This window comes from Vicugna pacos, chromosome 31 (assembly GCF_048564905.1).
Source record: "Vicugna pacos chromosome 31, VicPac4, whole genome shotgun sequence".
Classification (NCBI taxonomy): Eukaryota; Metazoa; Chordata; class Mammalia; order Artiodactyla; family Camelidae; genus Vicugna; species Vicugna pacos.
Window position 1 is genome coordinate 17,503,960 of NC_133017.1, and position 22,311 is coordinate 17,526,270.

General features: G+C 44.2%; 1 protein-coding gene across 3 annotated transcripts in view; it reads left to right on the forward strand.

Moving 5' to 3' along the window:
• The window catches only part of CCDC25 (coiled-coil domain containing 25), a 34,131-nt gene extending 21,909 nt beyond the window's left edge, over window positions 1-12,222 (forward strand). For 2 of the 3 annotated variants that reach the window (XM_006203202.4, XM_015238278.3), the window contains 2 exons: window positions 6,871-6,916; window positions 10,686-12,222. In XM_006203202.4, the coding sequence (XP_006203264.2) occupies window positions 6,871-6,916; window positions 10,686-10,715 (76 nt within the window). In that variant the 3' untranslated portion in view covers window positions 10,716-12,222. Of the gene's footprint in view, window positions 1-5,801; window positions 5,927-6,870; window positions 6,917-10,685 lie in introns of all 3 variants that reach the window. The other variant, XR_012065865.1, reaches the window with a different exon arrangement.
• Window positions 12,223-22,311: the final 10,089 nt, after the last annotated feature.

Sequence of the window (22,311 nt, forward strand, 5' to 3'; positions counted from 1 at the left end):
TCTAAAGGACAGCGCTAGTAACTCTTAAAAGCTGTTTTTAAAACCTTTTTTCTAGATTTTGAAAGTTTAAAGTAATGTCGGGAGACCTGCTCTCCAAAACACTGCATTTTAAAAGAATAAATAGTAGTAAAACAACATGGATCCTGAAAGTCTAGTATATAAGACTGTGGAAATATTGATTATATTAGTTTTCTATTGCTACTGTAACAAATTACCACAAATTTAGTGGCTTAAAATAACATAGCTTTATTATGTAACAGTTCTGTATGTTAGAAGTTCAAAATGATTTTCACTGGGCTAAAATCAAGGCGGGGCTGTGTTCCTTTCTGGAGCTCTGGGGAGAGTCTGTTTACTTTCCAGCTCCTAGAGGCCACCCCCATTTCTGGACTTCTGACTCCCTCCTCCAGCTTCAGAGCCAGCAACAGTGCATCTCTCTGACCCTTGCATAGTCACAGCCCCCTCTCTGACCACAGCCTTCTCTGCTTCTAAGGACCAGGGGGATGACGTAGAGCCCACCCAGATAATGCATGCTAGTCTTTCCCATCTAAGACCCTTAACTTAATGACAGCTGAAGAGCCGTCCATTTTGCCAGGTGAGGCAGCATATTCGCAGGTTGTGGAGACGAGGCTGCGGACACATCTGGGTCGGATCGTTAGTGTGTCTGCCATACTGAATCTGTACTGTCTGTAGTGATGTACCTGAAGGGGCCCGTCATTTTTCTCTGAGAAAGAAGGAAATTAATCCTGCCGCTTCTAGTCAGAATTCCTAGATTTTTTTCCCCCACTATTTTCATAGATATCATTTGTGATAAGTGTACCAAAAAGGAAAAAAAAAGTTACTGATTCCTTTGGGAAGAGCATAGGATCAAAATGAGCTGTCTTACCCTGTCCTGACCTAGTTTAATTGGAATACCCTGGGTTATTTAGAAAGACTGTTGGGCCAGAATGGAGGTAGACAATCAAGCATGGGTGTTTATTCGTCATCCACATGCCCGTGTTCCTGTTGGGGGTTTGGCTAAACACGGTGTGAGTGGCTTCATTGTGTTAACGTTATTCAAATGGAGAACTCCGGGACTGCCATCCCAGGTTATCACCTGCCAGCATGAGGCAGACTGATGCATAGATTTAAGTGTTCAACCTGACCTAGAATTGTGAGTCTGCCTTGTGTTGTGAGTGAAAGAAAAATTACCGACACTATCAATTTCGAAAATATGGAATTGTGAGTGATGCAGGATTTAGACTTGTTTTTTCTTTTTGTTTTTTGTGTGGAGTTGGGGAAAAATTGAAAACATGACTTTTTGTGTCTTCTGCAAATCTAATATAATTTTGTTTAGAAACAGTATTATCTATTAGGGATTTAATAGCACTTAATTTACCTACAAAATTTGGTAAGAAAGTTTAGGTAACATTTTTGGACACTCGTCATCTGCCCAACACTGTTTTGTGCTTTGCTGCATCATCTCATTTAATCCTAACAATAGCCATGTGAGGCAAATATTTTTATCATCTGCTTTTTGTAGCAGAGGAAACTGGGACTTGGGAGCAGTTTAGTACCTCGCCAGGCATGTAGCCAGTCTCGGTCTGATTCTCAAGCTCACACACACTGTTACTGCTCTCTTCTGCCCTCTGTCCAGTCTATTCAGTGTTAAAGTAGTATTGATTCCTTTCAATCAATCAAGAAATATACAGATGTCATAATTTATCGTAAGATACATTTTATTTTGTTTCAGATTAAGCTCTGTGCTAGTGAAATTTAGGGGGAGTTATATATTTGACTTTACTAGTTTAAAAAGCTACAAGCATTTAAACAAATGAACCCATCCACCAAAACACAGTTTTCATATCTTCTGGACTGTCTTTCATAATGTCAGCAATATACAAAATACTCATCTAAGCTGAGGGGGAAAAATTACTATTACTGAATATAATTTTTGCTTAAAAGTTTATCTGATCAATCCCATTTTCTAAGCTGTCACTAGCCACTTGTGTTTTTTCCATCTGTCTCTTCAGACATAAATTTTGATCGTGTATCACTGGTACATCTATATTAAAAGGAAAATGTAAGTGAAATGAGAAAAATCACTTTTCTAGTCCATGTTTTTCTACACAACTTTATCCCTACTGCTTTATTTTTAGCTAATTATCATGGGTCTGAGAAAACCAAAAACAACGTGTTGATTTCTGTGAAATGTATGGCACAAAAGCAGCTTTCTTTCACGTGCTGCAGAAGGTAGCGGCACGTGGAGCAGGGCTGTCGTGCGAGGGGCCGATGCACCGACACACCCAGGACTCACTTTGGTGTATCCAGAGCTGCTGTTTGTCTGCTGTATCCTGCAGCTTTTGTGAAATTCCAGCCACAAGTGCTAAGCTTCTGACTTGCTTCATGATCTGTCTTTATATATTTGTAGTGCTAGCATCACTTTACATGCTGTCTTTGACTCTTCCAAGAGATCAGACACCATGCCTACAAAATCTCCTCATTCTGTGGTCTTTCACTTGACTTTCTGACAAGGAAAATACCACTGAATCTCACCAATAGTTGATTCTTTTATTTGGACCGTCTCGTAAGGAATGTTCCCTTTAGTTGCTGTGATTGCTAAAGAAACTGACTTTGGAATGTCCAGGGGATTCTACAGACACACTGAGAAGATGTTTGTATCCTGAACAGGATCCCCAGTACTTCCAGAGGATTTCAGTGAAGAAATCCTTAGCAGCCTCATATCCACAAGGTGGCCGACTTCTTTCCAGCTCTCCAGCCTTTATTTAGACTGTAGGCTCCTTTCTTTTCTCAACTTTTTGAACAAAAATGGCAGTAAGCGTTTCATTTCTAGTTTGTACCAGGAGAAGAAATAGATGGGACTGCCATTGTATAGCCCAAGTTCTTTGAGCTTTAGTCAGGATCATGTCCAGCAGAATTGAGCCCAGAACAGAGCAGAGCCCAAAACACCAACCTCCTCAGGTGGGAAGAGCAGCAGCCCCAGGAGGCAGCCTGCCTTGTTCTTGCCAGCGAGCGCTTTTCTCCTTGTCCTCGGTGTGCAGAAATCCTGACGATCTGACAGGGTAAAAGGGTCTATAGGAAGGTCATCCATTTAAGTAGATTTTAAGAAATACTTAGCTTGTTGGGAGGAGTTTAAAGTGTGAAGGCTAAATGGTAGTAGTAATATTAACATCTTCTATTAGCCGTTTTATTCATTAAAACTATTATGAAAAGTTCCCCTTCCTTAGACTTCACACATTAACTCTCACTTACCCGTCTTGTTCGTTAGCTCTTTTGGACAGTTTTTTAGCTCACACTTGTCCTGGGAGCCTAGGATCTAGTGGGGTTAGGTGTAGGGAGGGGGCTTCACACGGCATTTTCTTTCCCTGCCTGCTACGCCGTAGCCATACATAGAGTGAGAGAAAATGGTGGGAGAGACTCAACGTAGGTTTTTGAAAGTAGTTGGAGTCTTAGGCGTGACCTTTCTGGAAAGCAGAGAAGCAGAACAGCTTCTGCTCAGTCTCCCTTTGGTTTTTGGAGAGTCTTTTGGGCAGGTGCCTGTGAGTGTCCCAGTGGACACCATCGTTTATTGACGCAGGCTGGGGACAAGTGTCCGTGGCTCCTCAGTGTGTCCTAGTCAGTTTCATCTCAGTGCTTACCTGCTGTTTTAGCCTTGTATTCACTTACTTGGCTTTTGCGATGTTGTAACAATCATCTGTTAACATCAAAATCAAGCTCACCATGTGAACACTGAAACCAGAGGAAATAAGCAATAGTCAGGGGAAAGTAGTGAATAAAGGATGAGTAACAGATCAGAAAAGACAAAGGGTAGGACCTGTGGCTACCTGAGATAGGGAAATTGAGAATTTGGGAGTCTCAGAGATCAGAATTGGAACCCAGGTTCAGGTGACTGAAGTCAGAAAAGTACAAGACCCAGGTAAAATGGCAGGTCACTGGGAAACGTGTCGTCAGTCTGAACATTGACGTGAACTTGATTTGGGGCGGAGATTACTTCAGCAAAGGAGATTAATGTGTGAAAGCTTATCACTGATAAGTGGCAAAGCAGGACCTCAAACTCAAGTCCACTTCTGAAGTCCATGCTTCTGCTGTCCCTTGCAAAGAATGAACAGGTTGGCAAAGCCAGAGTCATAAAGGTTATTCAGAGGCAAATGAAAGACTGAAAAATCAGGTACACTGAGAGTGACTTAAAAGGTTTTGTTTAGTCCAAAATTTCATGTTGTAAGTGACAAGGAGCCATTGTAGGTTTCCTGGGATGTTAGGAAGGAGAAAAGTTGTAGGAAGAGTTTAGCAGCAACACGTAGAGGAGGTAATGTGAGACCACTGCTTACAAGGACCATGTGGTCACTGCTTTAATCATCCTTCCTTTTGTTTCTCTCGCACACGCTGCTACTGCCTTCCATAAATAATGCTCTGTGTGCTGTAGCTCTCTGTTTAACGATCAGCTCCTTCAAAGAGGCACATACGCGTTCCTGTATCTCCTTGTCTGGGACCCAGTGCTTTCGCTTCTGAAGTGAGTGACCAGTCAGTACATTAGGGATGAATAAGGCACTAAGATTAGCTTTCCTGATGCAGTGATTCTTGAGCTAAGATCAAAACTATTTTGCTAGTTGAAGGGGATGGGGTGGAAAGACTGCCCTCGGCAGGGAGAACTATGTGCAGAGACTGCCCTGTGTGGGAGGCAGCACTGGACTAGAACTGACCCAAATGCTGGAGCAGCGGGGCCAGGGGGCACAGGGATTGGGGTGCCGGGCCAGCAGGGCCTCGTTGGTCATGTTTGTCTTCTTGCTAAGAGTTGTGAGGTCGTCGAGGAGTCTGGGGTAGTGTTAGAAGGTGTGTGTGCTGGAAGGGTCACTCTGCTCACATGATTGGCAAGGGTGCCACGTGGGTGTGGCTAGACCTAGAGTGTCCACAGGACAGATGACAGTAGCCTGGGCTGCGGTGGTGATACGGAGGCGGAGAGAAATGGGCCAATGAGAAGTAATTTCGTGGATAAAATTGTAGGATTTAAAAACAGACTGGATTGAGAGGAGGGGCAAGGCAAAGAATGGCTGCTAGGGTTCCTGTGGGTGAGATGGAATGGTGTTTAGTGATGCGATTCTTTGAGCTCTGGAATGCTGGGAAAGAAGCAAACCATTTTTGGTTGGGGGTACTGCATGAGTTGGGTCTGGACATGAATCTGAAAATTCCTTTGAGGCATCCCCCAAAACAGGCAGGCAGTTGAACAAATGAGTTCCTGAACCTGGCCTGTAGTTGCCCACAGCTGGACATCTGAATACATTTTAATCTTCACAGGTGATTTTAAAATGCAGTCAGAAGTGAGATTCTCTGCTCTAACCACTTTTTTATCAACATGTCTTTCTCTTTCTGTTCCTGCAGCTCATTGATCTTATCTGTTTATTTCTTCTTGATACCACTGACTCGTACATGCTTCATTAATACTTCTCTCTGGGTGTCTCCCAGTTCCTTGTCTTTGTAACAAGTCTCCTTCCCTCTAGCTGTCGGTCTTCAGTTTCTACAATTCATATTGACTTGGGCGTCTCTACGTCACTTCAAATACAGCATGTCCTAAACCAAGTACATCTTCTTTGCAACATCTTCCCATTTCTCTCAGTTGTAACATTATTTCCTGCAGGTCACCCAGGCTAGAAGCCTTGGTGTCATTGTTGATTCCTTTCAGACTTAATCCCTTCTCAACCAGCTCAGCCGTTAACACCCTGGGTGGGATATTGGGGTGGACCGGAGCAGATGGCTTGATGTGAGCTTGGGAGTCAGACCTGTTGGAAACCTCTCTTTCCACTTGCTAGGTGTGAGACCCTGGCCAGCGTCCTTAAGTCTGGTGTGCACAGTGGGCGTGATACCATCCCTGCCTTGTGAGGTGGCTGTGGGGATGAGCAATAACTTAGGAAGCACCTGATACAGGTCCTGCCAGGTAAAGGATGCTTGGTAAATGTAAGTGCTGTTGTCAGTAACTCTCCTCCTTGCCTTAATCACCGTTCTCCCTCCTCTGTCTTCTGCGGATTACTCTTTTTTAAATGCTGGTATTATGTGGTCTCACTTTCCTGTGTGTCTGTGTATTTTTTAATAGAACCTTCTGTGTAGCCACTGCTGAGTAGGTTTTATTTCCTTCCCTGTGAGCTCTCTGGGAGCCAGGCTTTGTCTTGGTCCCCTTTTCTGATTCCTTCCCGTCCCATCCTCTCCCCAGGCTTGGCACAGGGTCTTGTACAAGGTGGATGTTTAATAAGTACCTGTGAGTCTCTGTGTCTCTGCTCCATCGGGTATTGTGGCTTCTTGGTGACCACATTGCCCTAACTCACACAATTAGGACGACATAACTGAGCCCCACCCATCTGGCCCAGTTTCCCACCACTTTGCTTTCAGACTTGAGTTGGTGGGAAGTGTCATTTCAGAGACCACGTCTTTGCCTTTGCTCATACCGTTCTCGGAGTCCTCCTTGCTCATCCTCCCCACTTGCCTGCCCAGCTTGGTTTCAGTTCCACCTCGTCTGAGAGGACTGTCCCAGCAGCCCTTCCCACACTGATGCGTTCGTTCCCTCTGTTGAGTTCCTGTAGCATCTGCAGTCTGGGCCGTGTAATTCAGCTCTGAATCATGACTGCCCTTGGCTTTGGATAATTCCTCATCTGAATAATGCCTCCTCAGTTACTTTGGAGGTGACATGAAATGAGTATGAGCCAGCACATTTGTAAACTGTTGAGTGTGGTGCACACCTTATTTACCGCCCCATTGCAGTCTCCTTGAGTGCAGCTGGGATTATATTTTCCCTGGAAGACCCTCAGCAGTGCTAGATACCTGGTAAATGTTCGTGGACGACTCACCAGCTTGATAACCTCCCTTTACATGTGCCTTTTCTTCTAGGAGCTATTCATCACTAATGAAAGTTGAGAACATGTCTTCAAATCAGGTACGTTCAAGTTCCTCACTCTCATGTTGTGCTTTGAAATAATCCACTAAGAGTTTTTAATCATTGAGTTTCTGGCCAGCATTGGGTCACATGTTGCAGGTGGCTCAGCGTGATTTGGTGGCTCACGTGGGTTCTTTTAGACCTTGTCCCCTAGACCACCACCACTTCCCTGTGGACTTTCTCTTGTTTTTGTGTCTAAGTATGTCACCATGTGGAAAGAGATTGTCGCACCTTGTCTGTTGTGCGGTGCGGGCTGTTAGTGTTTATAGGACTTCCCATCCCCTCTTCCCTCCTTTCCAGGTGCAGGCATGCAAAGTGCCTTTGTTTATTAATGTTCTGTATTCATGTGACTGCAGATTCTATATTGCAGTTGAGTGAAGACAAATTTACCAGCTTCAGTTAAATAAAACGAAAGGTCTCATCTGTGGTCTAAGCAACACATTGGTCGCCTTCTTGTTCCTCGGGACCTAAGTTAAAGGGAGATGGGGACCCACATCACAGTGCAGAGGGGTCTCCTTCACATCAGCACCTCACTGTTTCACTGGAACTATGGCAGGGACTGATTGTGCATGAGTGCTGTCTTTCTCAGAATTTATTTTGAAGTGTCTGGAGACAGCACAATTTAGCTATTACTAAGCAGTCTTTGCAGAAAATTGAAACTGTGTGGATATATTTGTTATATTGAATGTTCATGGTATAGTTCATTATGCTTTAGATCTGTGTTGTCCAGTGCACTGGGCACTAATCGCATGTGGCTATTTAAATCACATTTAATTGTATTTAATTTCAAGATTCAGTTTCTCAGTCACACTCACCACATGTGGCTAGTGGGTCAGATATTGGGCAGTGAAGAAATAGAACATTTCCATCATGGCAAAAAATACTATTAAATAGCGCTGCTCTAGATGCTTGGAAATAACAGAATTTAAGGTCCCTTAAAGGTCACCTAGTCAAACCCCATATTCAGTGCATGAACTGGAATCATTAATAGCATTTTACACCCTGTTCGCATAAAACTAGGGACACATATGTTCCTCTAAAAATGAATGAGAACAATGTCCTTATTGCTGTCTCTTTGAAAAACTAAATTTATGAGGCTCCTTTATGAGTCAGAGATGTATCTTTATAATTTGTTCCTGAAAAATTCCAGAGGAGCATTATGTAATTAAATAGAGCCTTGAATTTGAAGTTTAGAGACTTAAACTGTCATGTACTAATTGGATAAGCCTAATAACATTATTTAAGCTCTCCATGGGAGTATTCATCAGTGGTAAAAGACAGACACACTACTACCTCTTGGTGCTGCCGTAGAATTTAAACAAGGTCATGTGTGTGAAAATTCTTCCCTGACTTAGGCATTTTATGTATATAAACGGTCATTATTATTTCTCATCCGTATTGTCCTTAGTTGCTACTTATCCACAAAATATTAGTATTAGAAATGAGCTGTATTTAATCCCTTCTGGAAACTGTATTCTTAGCAAACAGTTTAACAGTTAAGCAGAAGTCTTTAACGTAACCAGATCTAATGTCTTTGCTGTGTTTGTTGTTGCTGTTGAAGTTTTCTATTATTCAGAGGCTACTTTCCAGCAGAAATCTGGCTCCGATATCATGTTATGACCGTAGGCATTTTCATTATGGGTTTTCAGAGTGTGGATGTTGTCCTGGAATTAATAAACACACATACATGCATATATATATATGAATGTACTTATGTATACAAACACCACCTGATGAGTGACAGATGTTAAAAGTTCCAGGATTAGGAAATCAGATTTGTAGACCAAAGGATTATTAACCCTCTGCCTTTCCTCTCCCTCGTTGCTGCTCCCCCTGTTCCTGAGCCCCGGGTTACAATCAGGTTCAAGTTTCTGAGGAAGCTTTGTACTGGGTGTTCCATTCTCTCTCTCTCTCAGTGGAAGGACTCATACAGCTTTCCCCCATACTTCAGATGAGATCGGGCGCCATCAGGGTCGGATGGCTGTAGAGTTCTCCCCATACTTCAAAAGAGTGGGCTCACTCTCCTTGTAACCATCTTCTGTAAAGGGGACACAGACCTTTTTGGATCCAATTTGGCAGCGTAATCAGTTGGTTTTCAAAGGCTGGTGTTTATGTAAGATACAACTTGCTTTTTAATTTCTCTTAGACAAGTTCATCAGGAAAAATATTAATCTTCCACTCTGAGGTTGGCTTTAATTTTGAGTTTTTGCTTGCTCTCCTATTTGGAATAATTCTCTTCTGTCTACCATTTCTTTCTAATCTTTCTCAAGTTGGTATCAGGAACCATAACAATTACTTTTGACATTTTACTTGCTTATCATTTTATAAGTGGATGACAAGAAACCCCTTTTGCTGCACTGAAAAACATATTGACTCTTAAAGAGAATCTAAAATACAAAAATTATCCAAATCAAGTCTTAGATCTCAGTTATATACTTAAAAGTTCCTGTAATCCCAAATCACAGGTCCATGGACACATGGGAACTCTGCAGACCTAACTCAGCCTTTATAGGGAATAACACACTTTGATTGTCACCAACTCACGTAATCTTACTGAGTTTTTGGGACACAGACATCCTCAGTGTTTGGCATCTGAAGCCAACCTTCAGAGATACAGGGTGACTCTTTCCATGTCTCTCATGCTATTATTTCAGTTCAGAATTCTAGGGCAGTCAGAGCTCTGGTGCTTGGGTAGAATACAGACATGAGTCTGCTTTTTGTACAGTCATCGAAAGCACCTTTACTGTGGCCTCAGTTCGTTGTGCTAACTAGGGAGAAGCGCAGCAGAGCCTGCAGAATGAAACTGGGGAGAAAACCAGAGCTCACAGAAGCCGTTGTTTTCTACCTGTGTCTCCTATTTGCCAACCCATCTTTAATACGCGCTGTTAAGGAGAAGAGCATGTACGATACCTGTGAGCCTCAGTCCTCGCCCTTTCCCTAGCAAGGCAGGTGCAGAGCGATGGGAGAGAGAAGCTGAAACAGTGTCACGTTCAAGTTACGACATTTTCAAGTGAATGTACCAGAACTTACACTGTTAGTGACTGGGTGTCCAGAGCAGTTTTCTTAGGGTGTGCATAGCTCAGAAAGGAATTTGGGGCTCTACTTTTGTACTTGGTCCTCAGGGCTTGTTTATAAGCCACACAATAAAAATCAGTCCCTTTACCCTATGTACCACCATCATGTAAGGTTTTTAATCAAAAACTTGGCAAGCCAGTTAACTCGGCAACTAGCCTGTGGCTTCCTGATGCCTTTTTTTATTAAAAAAAAAGAGAGAGAGAAACCATCTTGTGAATTGACAGATACGTGACAACCGTGAGGCTGAAAATAATGGAATTTAGGTCAAAGATATTTTTGCATATTTGCAGCTTTGTTGGCATTAAAACGCTGAGGCAGTGTTTGTTTGGTTTCATATTATGGTGTATCTGTTGAAGGAGTGATCACATTTCCTTTTAGTCGCACTTATTATATCCACTGCTAGGCCACTGGGCCTCACTTCATAATTTGGGAATCACTGGTCACGTACTGCTATGTAATCCAGGCCGTATAACGACACTTTAGACAATAGCGCTAGCTGCGAATCCGGCTATTCTAAACAACTAACAATTTAATATAGACAAGAAACGAGTGACTTTAGTTAATTTACTTCTTACTCTGAGTTCCGCACTTAGGCATAAGGAGACTCTTGTTACTTAAGACTAACTGTGAATTTTTTGAATTGAGTTATTTATTTTGAAGGCTCTTACGGTTTCACTTTTTTGTTTTCCTGCAGGACGGCAATGATTCAGATGAATTCATGTGAATGGAGAAAAGGACCTTTTAAAGATTTAGGGACAGTTGCAGAAGTTGTGATTTCATCTATGTTCTGAATTATAAAAAAAAAACATCCAACCAAAATTCTACCTTCACAATATTCTACAAATGTTATCAACTTCGGAATTTTAAAAAAATTGTTCCCTTTTTCGCCATCAGAAAAGGATCAGGTAAATATATGTATATACACACACACATAATATAGTTGGACTTGAAGACAGCATATAACTTTGGGAAGGTGAAAATCTTTTTGCCAGAACATATCTTGGTACCTTGTGAAAGTTGGCTGCCCTTATTCTTGGAATAGACTTTAGAACAAACCGACTCTGAAAAGTATTTCTGTTCCTGTGATCTGTCCCTGAAAACATACGTCTTGAAAAGCTTTTCATATTCTTAAAATAGCTTCTTTTCTGTTAAGACGAATGTATTGGTGAACATTATAAGCGAATGTTCCCCTCACCTCCAGTTTCCTGATTCGAAGAATAAAAGCGTGTGGGTTTTGAAGGTAATAGTGATATTTTCAAGGCTGCTGGCTTCAATAGTCATGTTCCATTCGGCCATCTGAGTCTGTTTGTGTAGTTGCCCTCAGCTTGTCCTCGCTTCCACAGTCTACATCTTTCCTTTTCCATTGAGGGCCTCCACCTAGGTACCATCATACTGAAAAGAACAGCAGTGTTAGTCAAGGTTGGGCCTCATGGCATTTTTTACCTGAGCACCGAGTAACCCATGCCGTGTGTATAACAACTTCCGGGCTCTGGAGTCATCTCTCAGCACTGAGGGGAGAAACAAAGGGACGCTCTGAATCATTGTGAAGACAGAGGTTACCAGATTTTTGTCTTGGGATATATCATAAATCACAAGTCTCCTTTGCAATTATGATTTTAGAAAGAATTAAGCATTTCACTAGCCAGCCCAGTAATTGGTTTATTTACCTTGAAATAATATTTATTTTGAGTTGTAACCCCAGAGTTCAGATTTCTCCATTGTAGCTTCAGTAACTTAATATGTAACAGTCCTACTCATCTGAACCACCTGCTCTCCAGTGTGATTCTGAATAGAAGATATATTTTTATTATAGCCTGTAAGCCAAACCCTGTGGAAAGAGACAAAACAAAACAATGGCAGGGAAAGAACAAAGCCTGCAGGTCGGGAGGAGACTCACGGGTTCACATTTTAACCACACCCAGAGCTCTGCACGGAGCATTCTTAACTGTTTTCTAACCCAGCAGAAGTGACCTCCTCCAATAGATACTCTTCCTGTAGCACTTCGGAACGGTGGGTACAACCACAAGACTTCAGTGTCTCTGCTTATCCCAGGTTGGTGTTTGGGGTTGAACTGGAAAATTTCCTGAGACATAACTCGGCCAAATTTTGAGAGGGGTTATGGGAGACCACTCCAGAAATGAGTGATTTTCTGTGTATATGTCTAATGATATTCAGCCTGGAGTTTTGTGGTTTGAGAATGGAATAATAAAGAATGATTTTTTTATCTGGGAGGGCAATGATTTATGAATTCTTAGAATTTGCTTGTTTTCTCCATCCCCAAGCTGGTTTTGAGGGTGCTCAGGCTGGGAAACCTCATTGTCCTAGGCAGGTTCCAGAGGGTAAGCTTCGTCCCTGACTGATAAATGTGTCCCCCCACCTCCAGATGCACATGGGGTCAGAGTAGATGACCTTTCTCAGACACAGTCTTCTGTAAATTAGCAGCTGTGCTCCTTCAGTAAGGTGGTCCTCCCACCTGGTTACTATAGGCCCTTCTCCACCGCTCTGCACACATCTCAGATGGGAGATTTTGCCTCTAGCATCGTCTGTGTCACCTCAGCTTCTGGAGGTTACATCATATACAGGTAGAGCCTTTGAAGAATTCATCTATTTTTACTGAAGTGTGAGATCCTGGGGGCCACATTGTAAAGATTTCGTAACTGTCGGCTTACACTGGTCAGGGCCCCTCTTCGGAATTGCTGGCTCTCGAACCTTTCCATCTGCTCTGTGTTGATCTCCCCCTACCTCTGCCTGCGTTGGGGAGGTTTTCCCCCAGTTCCCGTGGTCCCAGAGGAAGCAGTCTTCTTTTCTTTTGAGGACACTGGTTCAGTACCGACAGGACAAACTGTTGGCACTGAAGTCATCTCATTTCCTGCTGTTGGAATGTTTCCTAAACTTTCTGTAGGAAAATTCCAAATTGCCAGCATTTTTATGAGCTGTGCCCTTGATCAGATCTTCATGCATCCTGAGGGTTTCTCTTCCCCACTCTGCCTCCAATTTCCCCACCCAGATCTGCAGGTAGGTGAGGTTCACATTATCATTTCATCTTCTTCCCAAATTGTGCTCCGTAGTACCCCTGCAGCATTAGAATTCATTTCTTATTCACCTCTATTGATCTAGGGTCATGATCTGTGGGCACGGAAGTTTGTCACAGTGCTTGTGCTGGAACAGACTTTGGGAAGTTTACCAAAATATGGAAGGCTTTGACCTTAGCAAAGTAGGCAATACGCTGTAGCTGAGCCCTTTCAGTATCTTTTGTTCATTGTGCTGTTTTTAACATTTTCTGAAGCACAGATTTTGGTGAACCTTTTAACCTGTTCCGTGCCAGTGGCTTCCCCCACTTGGGAAGGAAGGTGTGAGCCATACATACGGCAAGATTAGAGAGGGAGCGTTCAGCTCTCGCCTCCACTTTAAGACCAGAGCTCTTCCTCCCACATTTGCATCTGTCTTCCTCCCACAAATCCTTCAAGAGGGGAAGCTCTTGTCTTCCGGGCTGGGAACAGGCTATGGGAAAAACTGAGCAGGATGGAGAAATGGAACACTTTCCCAGTTTTTCCTGGGCTGTGGTATTGAAGCCTGCTTTTCTCTGTTTGATTTGAAATACAGCATTGTGAATAATAAATCCCATACTCAGAATGGTCATAGCAGAGTGAGTGGGCAACCTTTGGATTTTAAAGCAGACTGAGACAATCCAGCTGTACTCAGAAGTGTAAAATTAGAAACTTTAATTCCAAGCTAAATGTCAGTCTTGACCCATCTAACTCCCGCAAGTATGTGGCAGCCAGGAATGGCAATGAGGACAGCGCGGCTGGAGCCCAAGCGGGCTCACGTTCAAGGTGGGCTTGGTGGGCGCTCCTCTCCACCGGGCGCACGTGGGCCCAGCACGGGCAAGAGACTCATGCACATTAAATCATTTCAATGATGAGATGGGCAATGCCGCCCACATGCTCACCGTGTTCTGGGTGAGTGAGATGTGAAATACAATAAACGCTCATCGTCTGAGAAGAACCGAGTGTGTGTGTGGGGTTTCCCTTGTGCGTTTCTCCTCCACGACTCAGTCCCCCGACAGGACGTGTGTTGGAAGGAGGAGGTTCTCGGCCGCCTGAGATGACGCCCTTCAACCAGTTTTGCTCCTTACGGGGGAGAAAAGAGAAATTAGAGCAAAGGGAAGATTGCCCAAGAATTCCAGGAAGAGGATGGAAGAACTTGGAGCCCGAAGGCTATTTGAGCCCTGCGATTTTGTCTACAGTTCAATTCCCCACCCCCCAGAATTCCTAGGGGTCTGCCTGAGATCCTGGCTGGGATGAGGTGCAGACTGGCTGGAGGGTACCACTGATGTAGTCGCAGCTCTGGACCAGCATTCTGGTTGGAGTCGCCCCTTCTGTGGTAGCACTCTAAATGTCAGCCAGTGTGTTTGCAGGAAGTGTCGGCGTAGAAGGAGCCACACAAACATTCAGGCTTCTCTCCCAGCTATAATAAGCATATTTGACTTCCTAAATGTTTATTAGAGGACATTGGGTTCTGTTTCTCACTAGCCAGGGCAATAACCCTCGCCCTTTTGGTTTTAACTGCCTTAGCTACTAGAATTCTGGGGGTTAAATTTTTGGATAAATTAACCTATCTGGAGAACGTAGGTTGAAACTAGAATTTTCATATAGAAAAATATATAGAGCCCTGTATATACTTGCTGAATTCAGGAGTACACTGAAAATACAAAAACCTACCTGAATTCATGTACTAACCGTGGCTTATTAAAACATACCCACCTCTGTTTTTCTGTCCCACATCAATGGCTTCGTTTTCATCTTGCTGACTTCATGGTATCAGTTATTGGAGGAGCTCCAAGCTCTCCACCTTAGTGGTTGTGACTGCAGTTCTGCACTCTGCCAAATGAAATAAGAAACAGATCTCTGTGTTGGCATGAGCCAGTGGCACTGACTTGGCATTTCCCGCCTTTGTTGACAGCCGAAGAATGGAGGCCAGGGGAAATGAATGCTCACCCTAGACACCCCATGTAGCTTTTGCTAGTTCCCAACCCTGGTGAGTGGGTGTCAGTGTTTCATACTAAAGGAAAGAAGAAATTCTCCAAAGTCAAAATGGTTTTTTTTAATTCCCACACCAATCCCATCCTTAACCACTGCATTAAAAATACAAGACTAATGGCCTGACGTTTCACATCCTGCCCAGATGAGGCCTGAGCCGCCTGCGTTCCTGCTGGTGTTTTGGTTTCTGCCTCAGCAGTTTGCCTTGTAGAGAGAAGGTCAAGATTTGCTTATGATTTCTGGGATATGCTTATGAGAATGTGGCCTTTCAGGTGCTGAGGGCTAGTCTGTTGGCCTTGAACCTTTTTAGCACTTAAGTCAAATTCAGGGTCAACAGGTTAAAATTACAGACTGAAAAAGGTAAAGAGAGAAATGTGATTAGAGGCAGTGGCCTTTTATCCAGCTCAGCCTTGCCAGAACAATCTTCAGCTGTGAAGCCCCTCGATCATTGTATTACATCCCTTCAAAACTCAAATTTTTGTTTTTTGGTTAATGTACTCGGCACCCGCTTGGACTTCCATAACTTATTTCAAAACTAGAATTGCTCTAAGAAGAGTCTTTGGAAAAGAATGAAAGAGAAGGCTTAAATTTAGTCACAAAGCTTTGCTGGTGCCCATGGTCGAAAAATGTTTCCTCTTTCAACAACAAGATGGGAGAGAGCAGTCCGTCTGCCTGCCTCCGCCCCTGGTCAGGCCCTGCGTGGTCCCTCTCCTGCTGTGGGGGACGCCTTACGCCACCACATTTAAGGTCAGTCATGGTTTAGGGCTTTGTAGTCGTTAAAACCTTGGTGGACAGGATGATACATCGATCACCTGGACTTCTTTCTCCCTCACGTCTGCCCAGACACACGCTCATATACCGGATTAAAGAGGATAAAGGAAACACACATCTTCCCTCACTTCAGTAAGCCGAGTCCTCCCTCCCAGCAGCTGTGAACTCCGCTGGATCTCCTGGGATTCCGTGTTGGGAAGAATGCTTTCATTTATATGTTTAATAGGTACACATGGTTCAAAATTTTAAAAGTATAAAGGGTATAGATTTTTAGGGCAGTGAAATGACTCCGGCTGATACTGTAATGGTGGATACACGTCATTATACGTTTGTCCAAATCCACAGACTGCCCAACACCTAGTGAACCCTAGTGTGAATGAACCCAGCTGTAAACTGTGGACTCTGGGCGACAATGACATGTCAGTGTGGGCTCATTACCTGTACCCTCTGATGGGGGATGGTGACAGCGGGGGCGGCTGTGTGCGTGTATGGGGGTAGTGTGTGCATGGGAACTCTCTGTACCTTCTGCTCAGTTTGGCAGTGAACCTAAAACTGCTCTAAACATAAAGTCTACTTAAAAGAAAAACAAAGGGTATAGAGGGGTAAATGTTCCCGTTCCCCTTCTTGGAGGCAGCTGGCATTAACCAGCTTTTATTAAAGGCAGAATGTCCAGACTTGGACTCAGCTGAGCTCAGGGGTTCTGCCTGCTTCTTGGCCTGGCTGTCCCAGCGGCTCAGCGAAGGAGGGAGGGGAGCGGTGCTTCTCTGTGCCTTTGCCTCCTGGGGCATTTAATCCAAGAGAAAATGCCCAGCCACTTCCCAGGGTCACGCCTGGCTGGGGCTTACGGGAAGGTCAGGAGTTCAGAAGTGGAGAGGAACAAGGGGATTAGCAGTGTCTTGGTGTCCCCCACACACAAAGCGACCTCTGCCTGGACACTCAGTTATGGGAAGAGTCCTTTCAATAAACTGTGTTCCAGTTAAAATCGATCTGGGCTCAAGGGGAGACCGAACAAAGGAAAGGAAGAAAGCCTCTTTCATCTCAGTTTGTGCTGGGGTTAGGGGGCAGAGAGTGGGGACAGGACTGGCCTTAGGCAACTCAGGATGTCAGTGCCCTGACTCCCCTTTGATTCTCCCCCATCCCAGCTTGCTACCCTAGCTATCAATGCCCTCTTCTTCCCGTGTCAAAGGATGAGAGAAAAGATGCAGTGAGTGAGGCTATGCCCAGTATAATGAAGAAGAGGGAGCCTCACACCACTTCCACCCTAGATTTTACCTTTAGGAGAGTGGATTTCAGGATGTAACTCAGCTACTTTTCTTTGTGACTTATGACATCACTTTTGCCAGTGGGCAAAAGGACTATAAATTCCAGTGTTATCAGGCATGAGGCAGTGATGAAAATGAGGACCAGTGAGGCAAGGTGGGCAGGTGAGTGCACACTATGTGTGAGTAGTTCTTGGCTCCAGCTAAGAATTGCCAAGGGGAAATCAAGTTCTCTAAGAGAAGCCAGTGAAACACTGATTCATTGGAGAGGCTCACTTGATAAGACAGGAAAAAAGAAACGGCTTTTTTTCTTCCACCTTCTTCAGTCATGGTCTGATTTCCGTTCCCTTTGATGACATCTTAGATGACTAGATCAGATTCCGTGACTTTCCAATCACTTCCCAAGACAGGAACAATTCATTTTAAAATGACAGTTTCCTTTTAGATATTAAAAATTTCCGTCTCATTTAAATCCAAACTGGAATCACAGATAGGATTCCCTAACTTCAAACCACCTTCTGATTCAGGCCTGCTTCTTCACTCTGCCTCTTCCAACTCTCCCCCTTGCCCCCCACCCCCACCCCACACCTCCCCCCTCATCCCCAGCAGCTGGCTCCCCTAGAGGAGGCACAGAGGCTAGGAAGGTGGGTTTAAGGAGAGTTACCACTTGGCCCTTCTCAACAGGGGCTGCGGGGAGGGGCCCTTTGTGATAAGCACTACTGTAATCTGGTGGCTGGTGTGTCTTGCACTAGAATGTGGTGTACTCAACTAACTGCTCTCAGCTTGGAGACTTCATGAATATCCAGTAGCAAATTACAGTACCCATTTGGTTTGCAAGTCAAATTTCCAAATTTGCACATGGTAGCTCAAAATTATTCAACACTGCTGGATCAGAACAGGCCTGTCTGTGGGCTGTCTATTGCCCGAGGGCTATCAGTTTGAGGACTCGGTTAGAAGACTCTTAGGGTCTTCTTCCAGTCCTCATTGTCCATGAATTTATGTTTTCCTGGATTTAGTAAGAACCACTGGAGGTCATCAAAGCTTTTCCCCTTATAGAAAGGGTCCCTCCCCCTAGGAATTCTGGGTGGCAGGGGCCTCCTGGAAGTGTTTTATTCTCAGTGGACACCTCTAATGTCCTGAAGAAACAGGAGATGAAGGGAAGGGCCAGCAGGTGGCAGGAGAGAATAGCCCGGGTCTGTGGTTCCGGCTGCCCTGTGGGTCCGTGTTGTGTTCTTGCAGTTGGGTGGAGGTTGAACACAGGACCTCAGGGACCCCTCCAGCACCAAGAATCTTGAAGCACATCTGGAAAAGTGATGCTTCTGTTGATGGCGGTGGGGTCTCAAAGCTGTTTGCAACTGAAATCTTCGAAATGCACGTTGGAAGGTGGCTGAACCTTCTACACCAATGCCAGCTATTGATTTAAAAAGAAAATGGTTGTCAAAACATAATAGTTTATATCTGAAAACAAATCTCTTCTGTTTCAGAATCAGCCTCTAGCTTCCGTTCACAGGCATAATGCATGGATTTCACAAAATCATGGAATTTCATAGAATAGGAGCCCATGGAGGTTGGAAGGGACCGGAAAGGTCATTTAGACCAGTCAGACTCTTCTGTGCCCTTTCCGACCACCTGACACAGAACTCCTCCAGTCTCAGCGTGACTGCACCCAGACGGGGAGCTCATGACTTTCTAAAGCCATCTGGCTATCAGAAAGTTACTGGATTGAGCCAGAGTCAGCCTCACAGTGACTTCTACCCGTCATTTTGTCTTCTGAGGGTACACTGGGCACGTTCCATGGAACAGCCTTGAAAGGTTTGAAGACAGCTGTCAACTGCCACCTGCGATGGCTCCTGAACTCCCAGTAGCAGGAAAAGCAGGCATCTGAGGACAGGCAGTGGCTCCTGTCATCACCTGGGTCAAGTCCCCCTACCTCCCAGGGGAAAGGCAGAGGAATAGAGAGGTTTTGAGCCATGAGGGGAGGCAGGCTGAGAAACAAAGAGGCAATAAGGATTTAGCTGTCACTGCAATTCTAGGAACAAAAGCTCTTTTATCTAGTATGGGGGAAAAAAAAAAGACCATTGGAAATTTGGGGGAGTTTTATGGACCAGAGGACTTTAGATTTATTCTTCAATTTTTTTAACTGTAAAATGTAACACCCAAAAGAATGCATGGAAAGATACATTCATTTTCAAGGATAATAATATGAATACTGTGTTCCATCGCCCAAGCTGAGAAATTAGAACAGTACCTCCCTGCCTCCCGGTCCAGACCCTTAGTGCCTGTCCCTAATCATACGCCTTCCTTCCCTCCCAGCTCTCCTGGCTTCTGTGATAATCATTCCCTTACTTTTCTTCATGGCTTTTATCCCCTACCTGCCTTTCCCAAAACAATACCAGGTTAGGTTCTGCCTATTTTGAACTTCGTATAAATGAGATCTAATTGTAACTTTATTCCAGACTTGCTTCTTTCACTTGATATTATGTGTTTATTTAATTTTCCATTTTAAAGATGTCTTATTAGATGTCTTTAATTATTTCCTCTAACATAACTTCCTTTATAAATTTTATCCGCACATTTGTAAGCATTCCTTCTATATGATCATCAAAAAAACCTGGGAAAATGGTGAATGGGTAAGTCTCAGGGTGGTACCTCCAACAATCTTCTAGGAACATCCTTCCTGACTGAGATTGGTTATTTAGCACTCTTTGGGCACACCCAGTAACTAATCCTCCTAATTTATTTTAATTCAGATTGTATCTCACTACTGGCTCACATGATTATCAAAAAACACCTTGCTACTGTGTATATAAATATATAAACAACAAGGACCTACTGTGTAGCACAGGGAACTATGTTCAATGTCCTGTAATAACGTATAATGGAAAAGAATCTGAAAAAGGATATATATGTATAACTGAATCGCTTACTGTACACTTGAAACTTACAGAGCATTGTAAATCAAACTATATTTTAATAATTTAAAAAAAAAACCTTGCTTAAAATCCAGATAAACTCTATTTATGCCATCTTCCTGATCTACCAGTCCAGCAACCTTGTCAAGATGAGGCTTAGAGAACCTGTAATGGGTCCCAATAAATCGCTCTACTGTTTTCTAAATAACGTAAAGCAGCTTTTTGGTTTCTAGGATTTTTGTCTGAGATTGAGAGCAAGCTCACCAAGTCTACAGTGGGGGGAAATCTTCTTCGACCTTTGAAAAGTCAGAACTGTTTTCTGATCTGTTGCTTTCCATGATTTCTCAGAGTTTTCACACAACACTTGAGCGACCTCCCTTCACAAGTTTTCAATACTTCAGTGTCCCTGATCTGGACCAGGAAGTTTAGGCTTATAGACAATAAGAGGCAATTAATCCCCTGAGACAAGGAAGGCATTTTTAGTGCGGAGAAAGGAAGAGGACAAAGCTCTTAATGACTGGCTTCCAGAAAGTGGTAGGTGAAGGAATTTTAAGAAATTGGCAACAGGAGTAGTACAAAGAATTTGAGGGTGAAACGGCAAGGTTGAGATCGTCCCTGGAGCAATGAAAAGGAATTACATGAAAGGAATCAGACTGCCAAAAGGAAGTGGCAGAATTAGTTAGACTGGTTTTGTAGTCGGTCCACTTAGCATGGCATGATAATTTTCTCCACCAGCCAACTCCTGGCAGAGGAACAGGAGAGGAGAAAGAAGACAGGATGGTTCAGGGCTGAGGGCTAACCTGAGATGAGTTGAGACCATTGGCGAGGGCAGCATCAAAGGAGCTGAGGGGCTCCATGCCCCAGGGGAAGGAAATCAGATGGCCTGAAAGGGGGTGTGGACCGGGGAAATGGGACAGGTTATGTGACTGTGAGTCTGAGCAGAGGTGAGTGGTTATGGTTATGGTTATGGTGGGAAAAGGAAGCCACTCAGAGTGAGGCTGGGCAGATGGATGCAGAGAATAAGGTGATGACATGGCCAAGGGAAGGTGGTGGTGTGTGCTGCTGGAAACAGAGACCAGAGTGATGGCAGGAGGGTGGAAGCAGGCTCAGGTGGGGTGTCCCCAGGCAGCTGAGCATCATGGATGGTCAGGGCACTAGGTCCACGTTAGGAGCCAGAGTCACTGGAGTTGAAGAGAAAAGTACCAGAACCAGATGGTGTGAACTTCAAAGGAGGAGTGGGGGACAGGGATGGGTTCATGGTCTGGAAGCTCCAACAGGGAACATGGCAGAGTCCTTACATGGCCACAGAGAGTGATGGCAGTGAGAGATGCCCCCCCTCCAGAACAGGGGGGAGTCACTGTGGCTCAAGAGGAGAGAAAGGCTGTAAGAGTGAATGAAAATTCACAGTGGTAAATCTGAATGGCTGGGGCTCCGTGACAGCAGCTCTGGGAGTCTGCCTTTCAGGAATGGGGCTGAGGCTGGTTGGAGAGTCCTGGGATGTAGCAGGGGAGCTGGTGGATGGTTTTCCCAGGAGATCTCTGTGGCTAATACGAATAAAGGCATCAAGAGTTGGGAGGTCCATGTGAGGGCCAGGAGTGATCTTGTTGAAGCCTCAGACCACCCTGTGGGGTGAATACGATCTCCCTTCTAGAGATGCAGAGGCCCAGGATAGACTTGAACAGGAGTGAGTGCACTGCACGCAGGACCTGCCTGGGTCTTTATTCAGTGTCACTTCCACAGAGCACCTGCACACAATGGGAATGGGGTGGGGGCGGGTTCACTGCCCGGGCATGACACCCATTTGGCACAATCCCAGTGAGCTTTTTCAGGGTAGACAAAAATGTGTGAGCCTTTTAAAAGCGTAGATGGGCTTCCAAATTGAAATAGAAACCAGTACATGAATATATGTCTAACTAATGTCTACAAATGGAACAGCAGTCTGCCATCCTTATGCTTACAGTTCATATAAACATTTCACTTCATTTCAAGCTCCTAAATTACCAATGCACATTGATTGCTGGGAAATTGCACTCATCTGTAAACTATTTGAGTTAATCAAAGCCAAACAACATCTGAATCATCCCTGAGTTAAGGTTGAGCTCCAGAGTCCTGAGGGTTCCTGGCAAGACCCCGAGACTTGCTGACTTATCTCACCGGAGGCCACCAGTAATCCCAACTGCCTTTCATCAATCATTGCCCAAGGCCAGAAATAACCCCCAACCTCAGGGACTTTATGGGCAATAAACCAGCCCTGTCCCCATCCTTGCTTTATTTTTTACTTTACCTTTTGCTTTATTTTTTTCAATCTCTTGCTTAATTTTTCTCCACAGCACTTACCA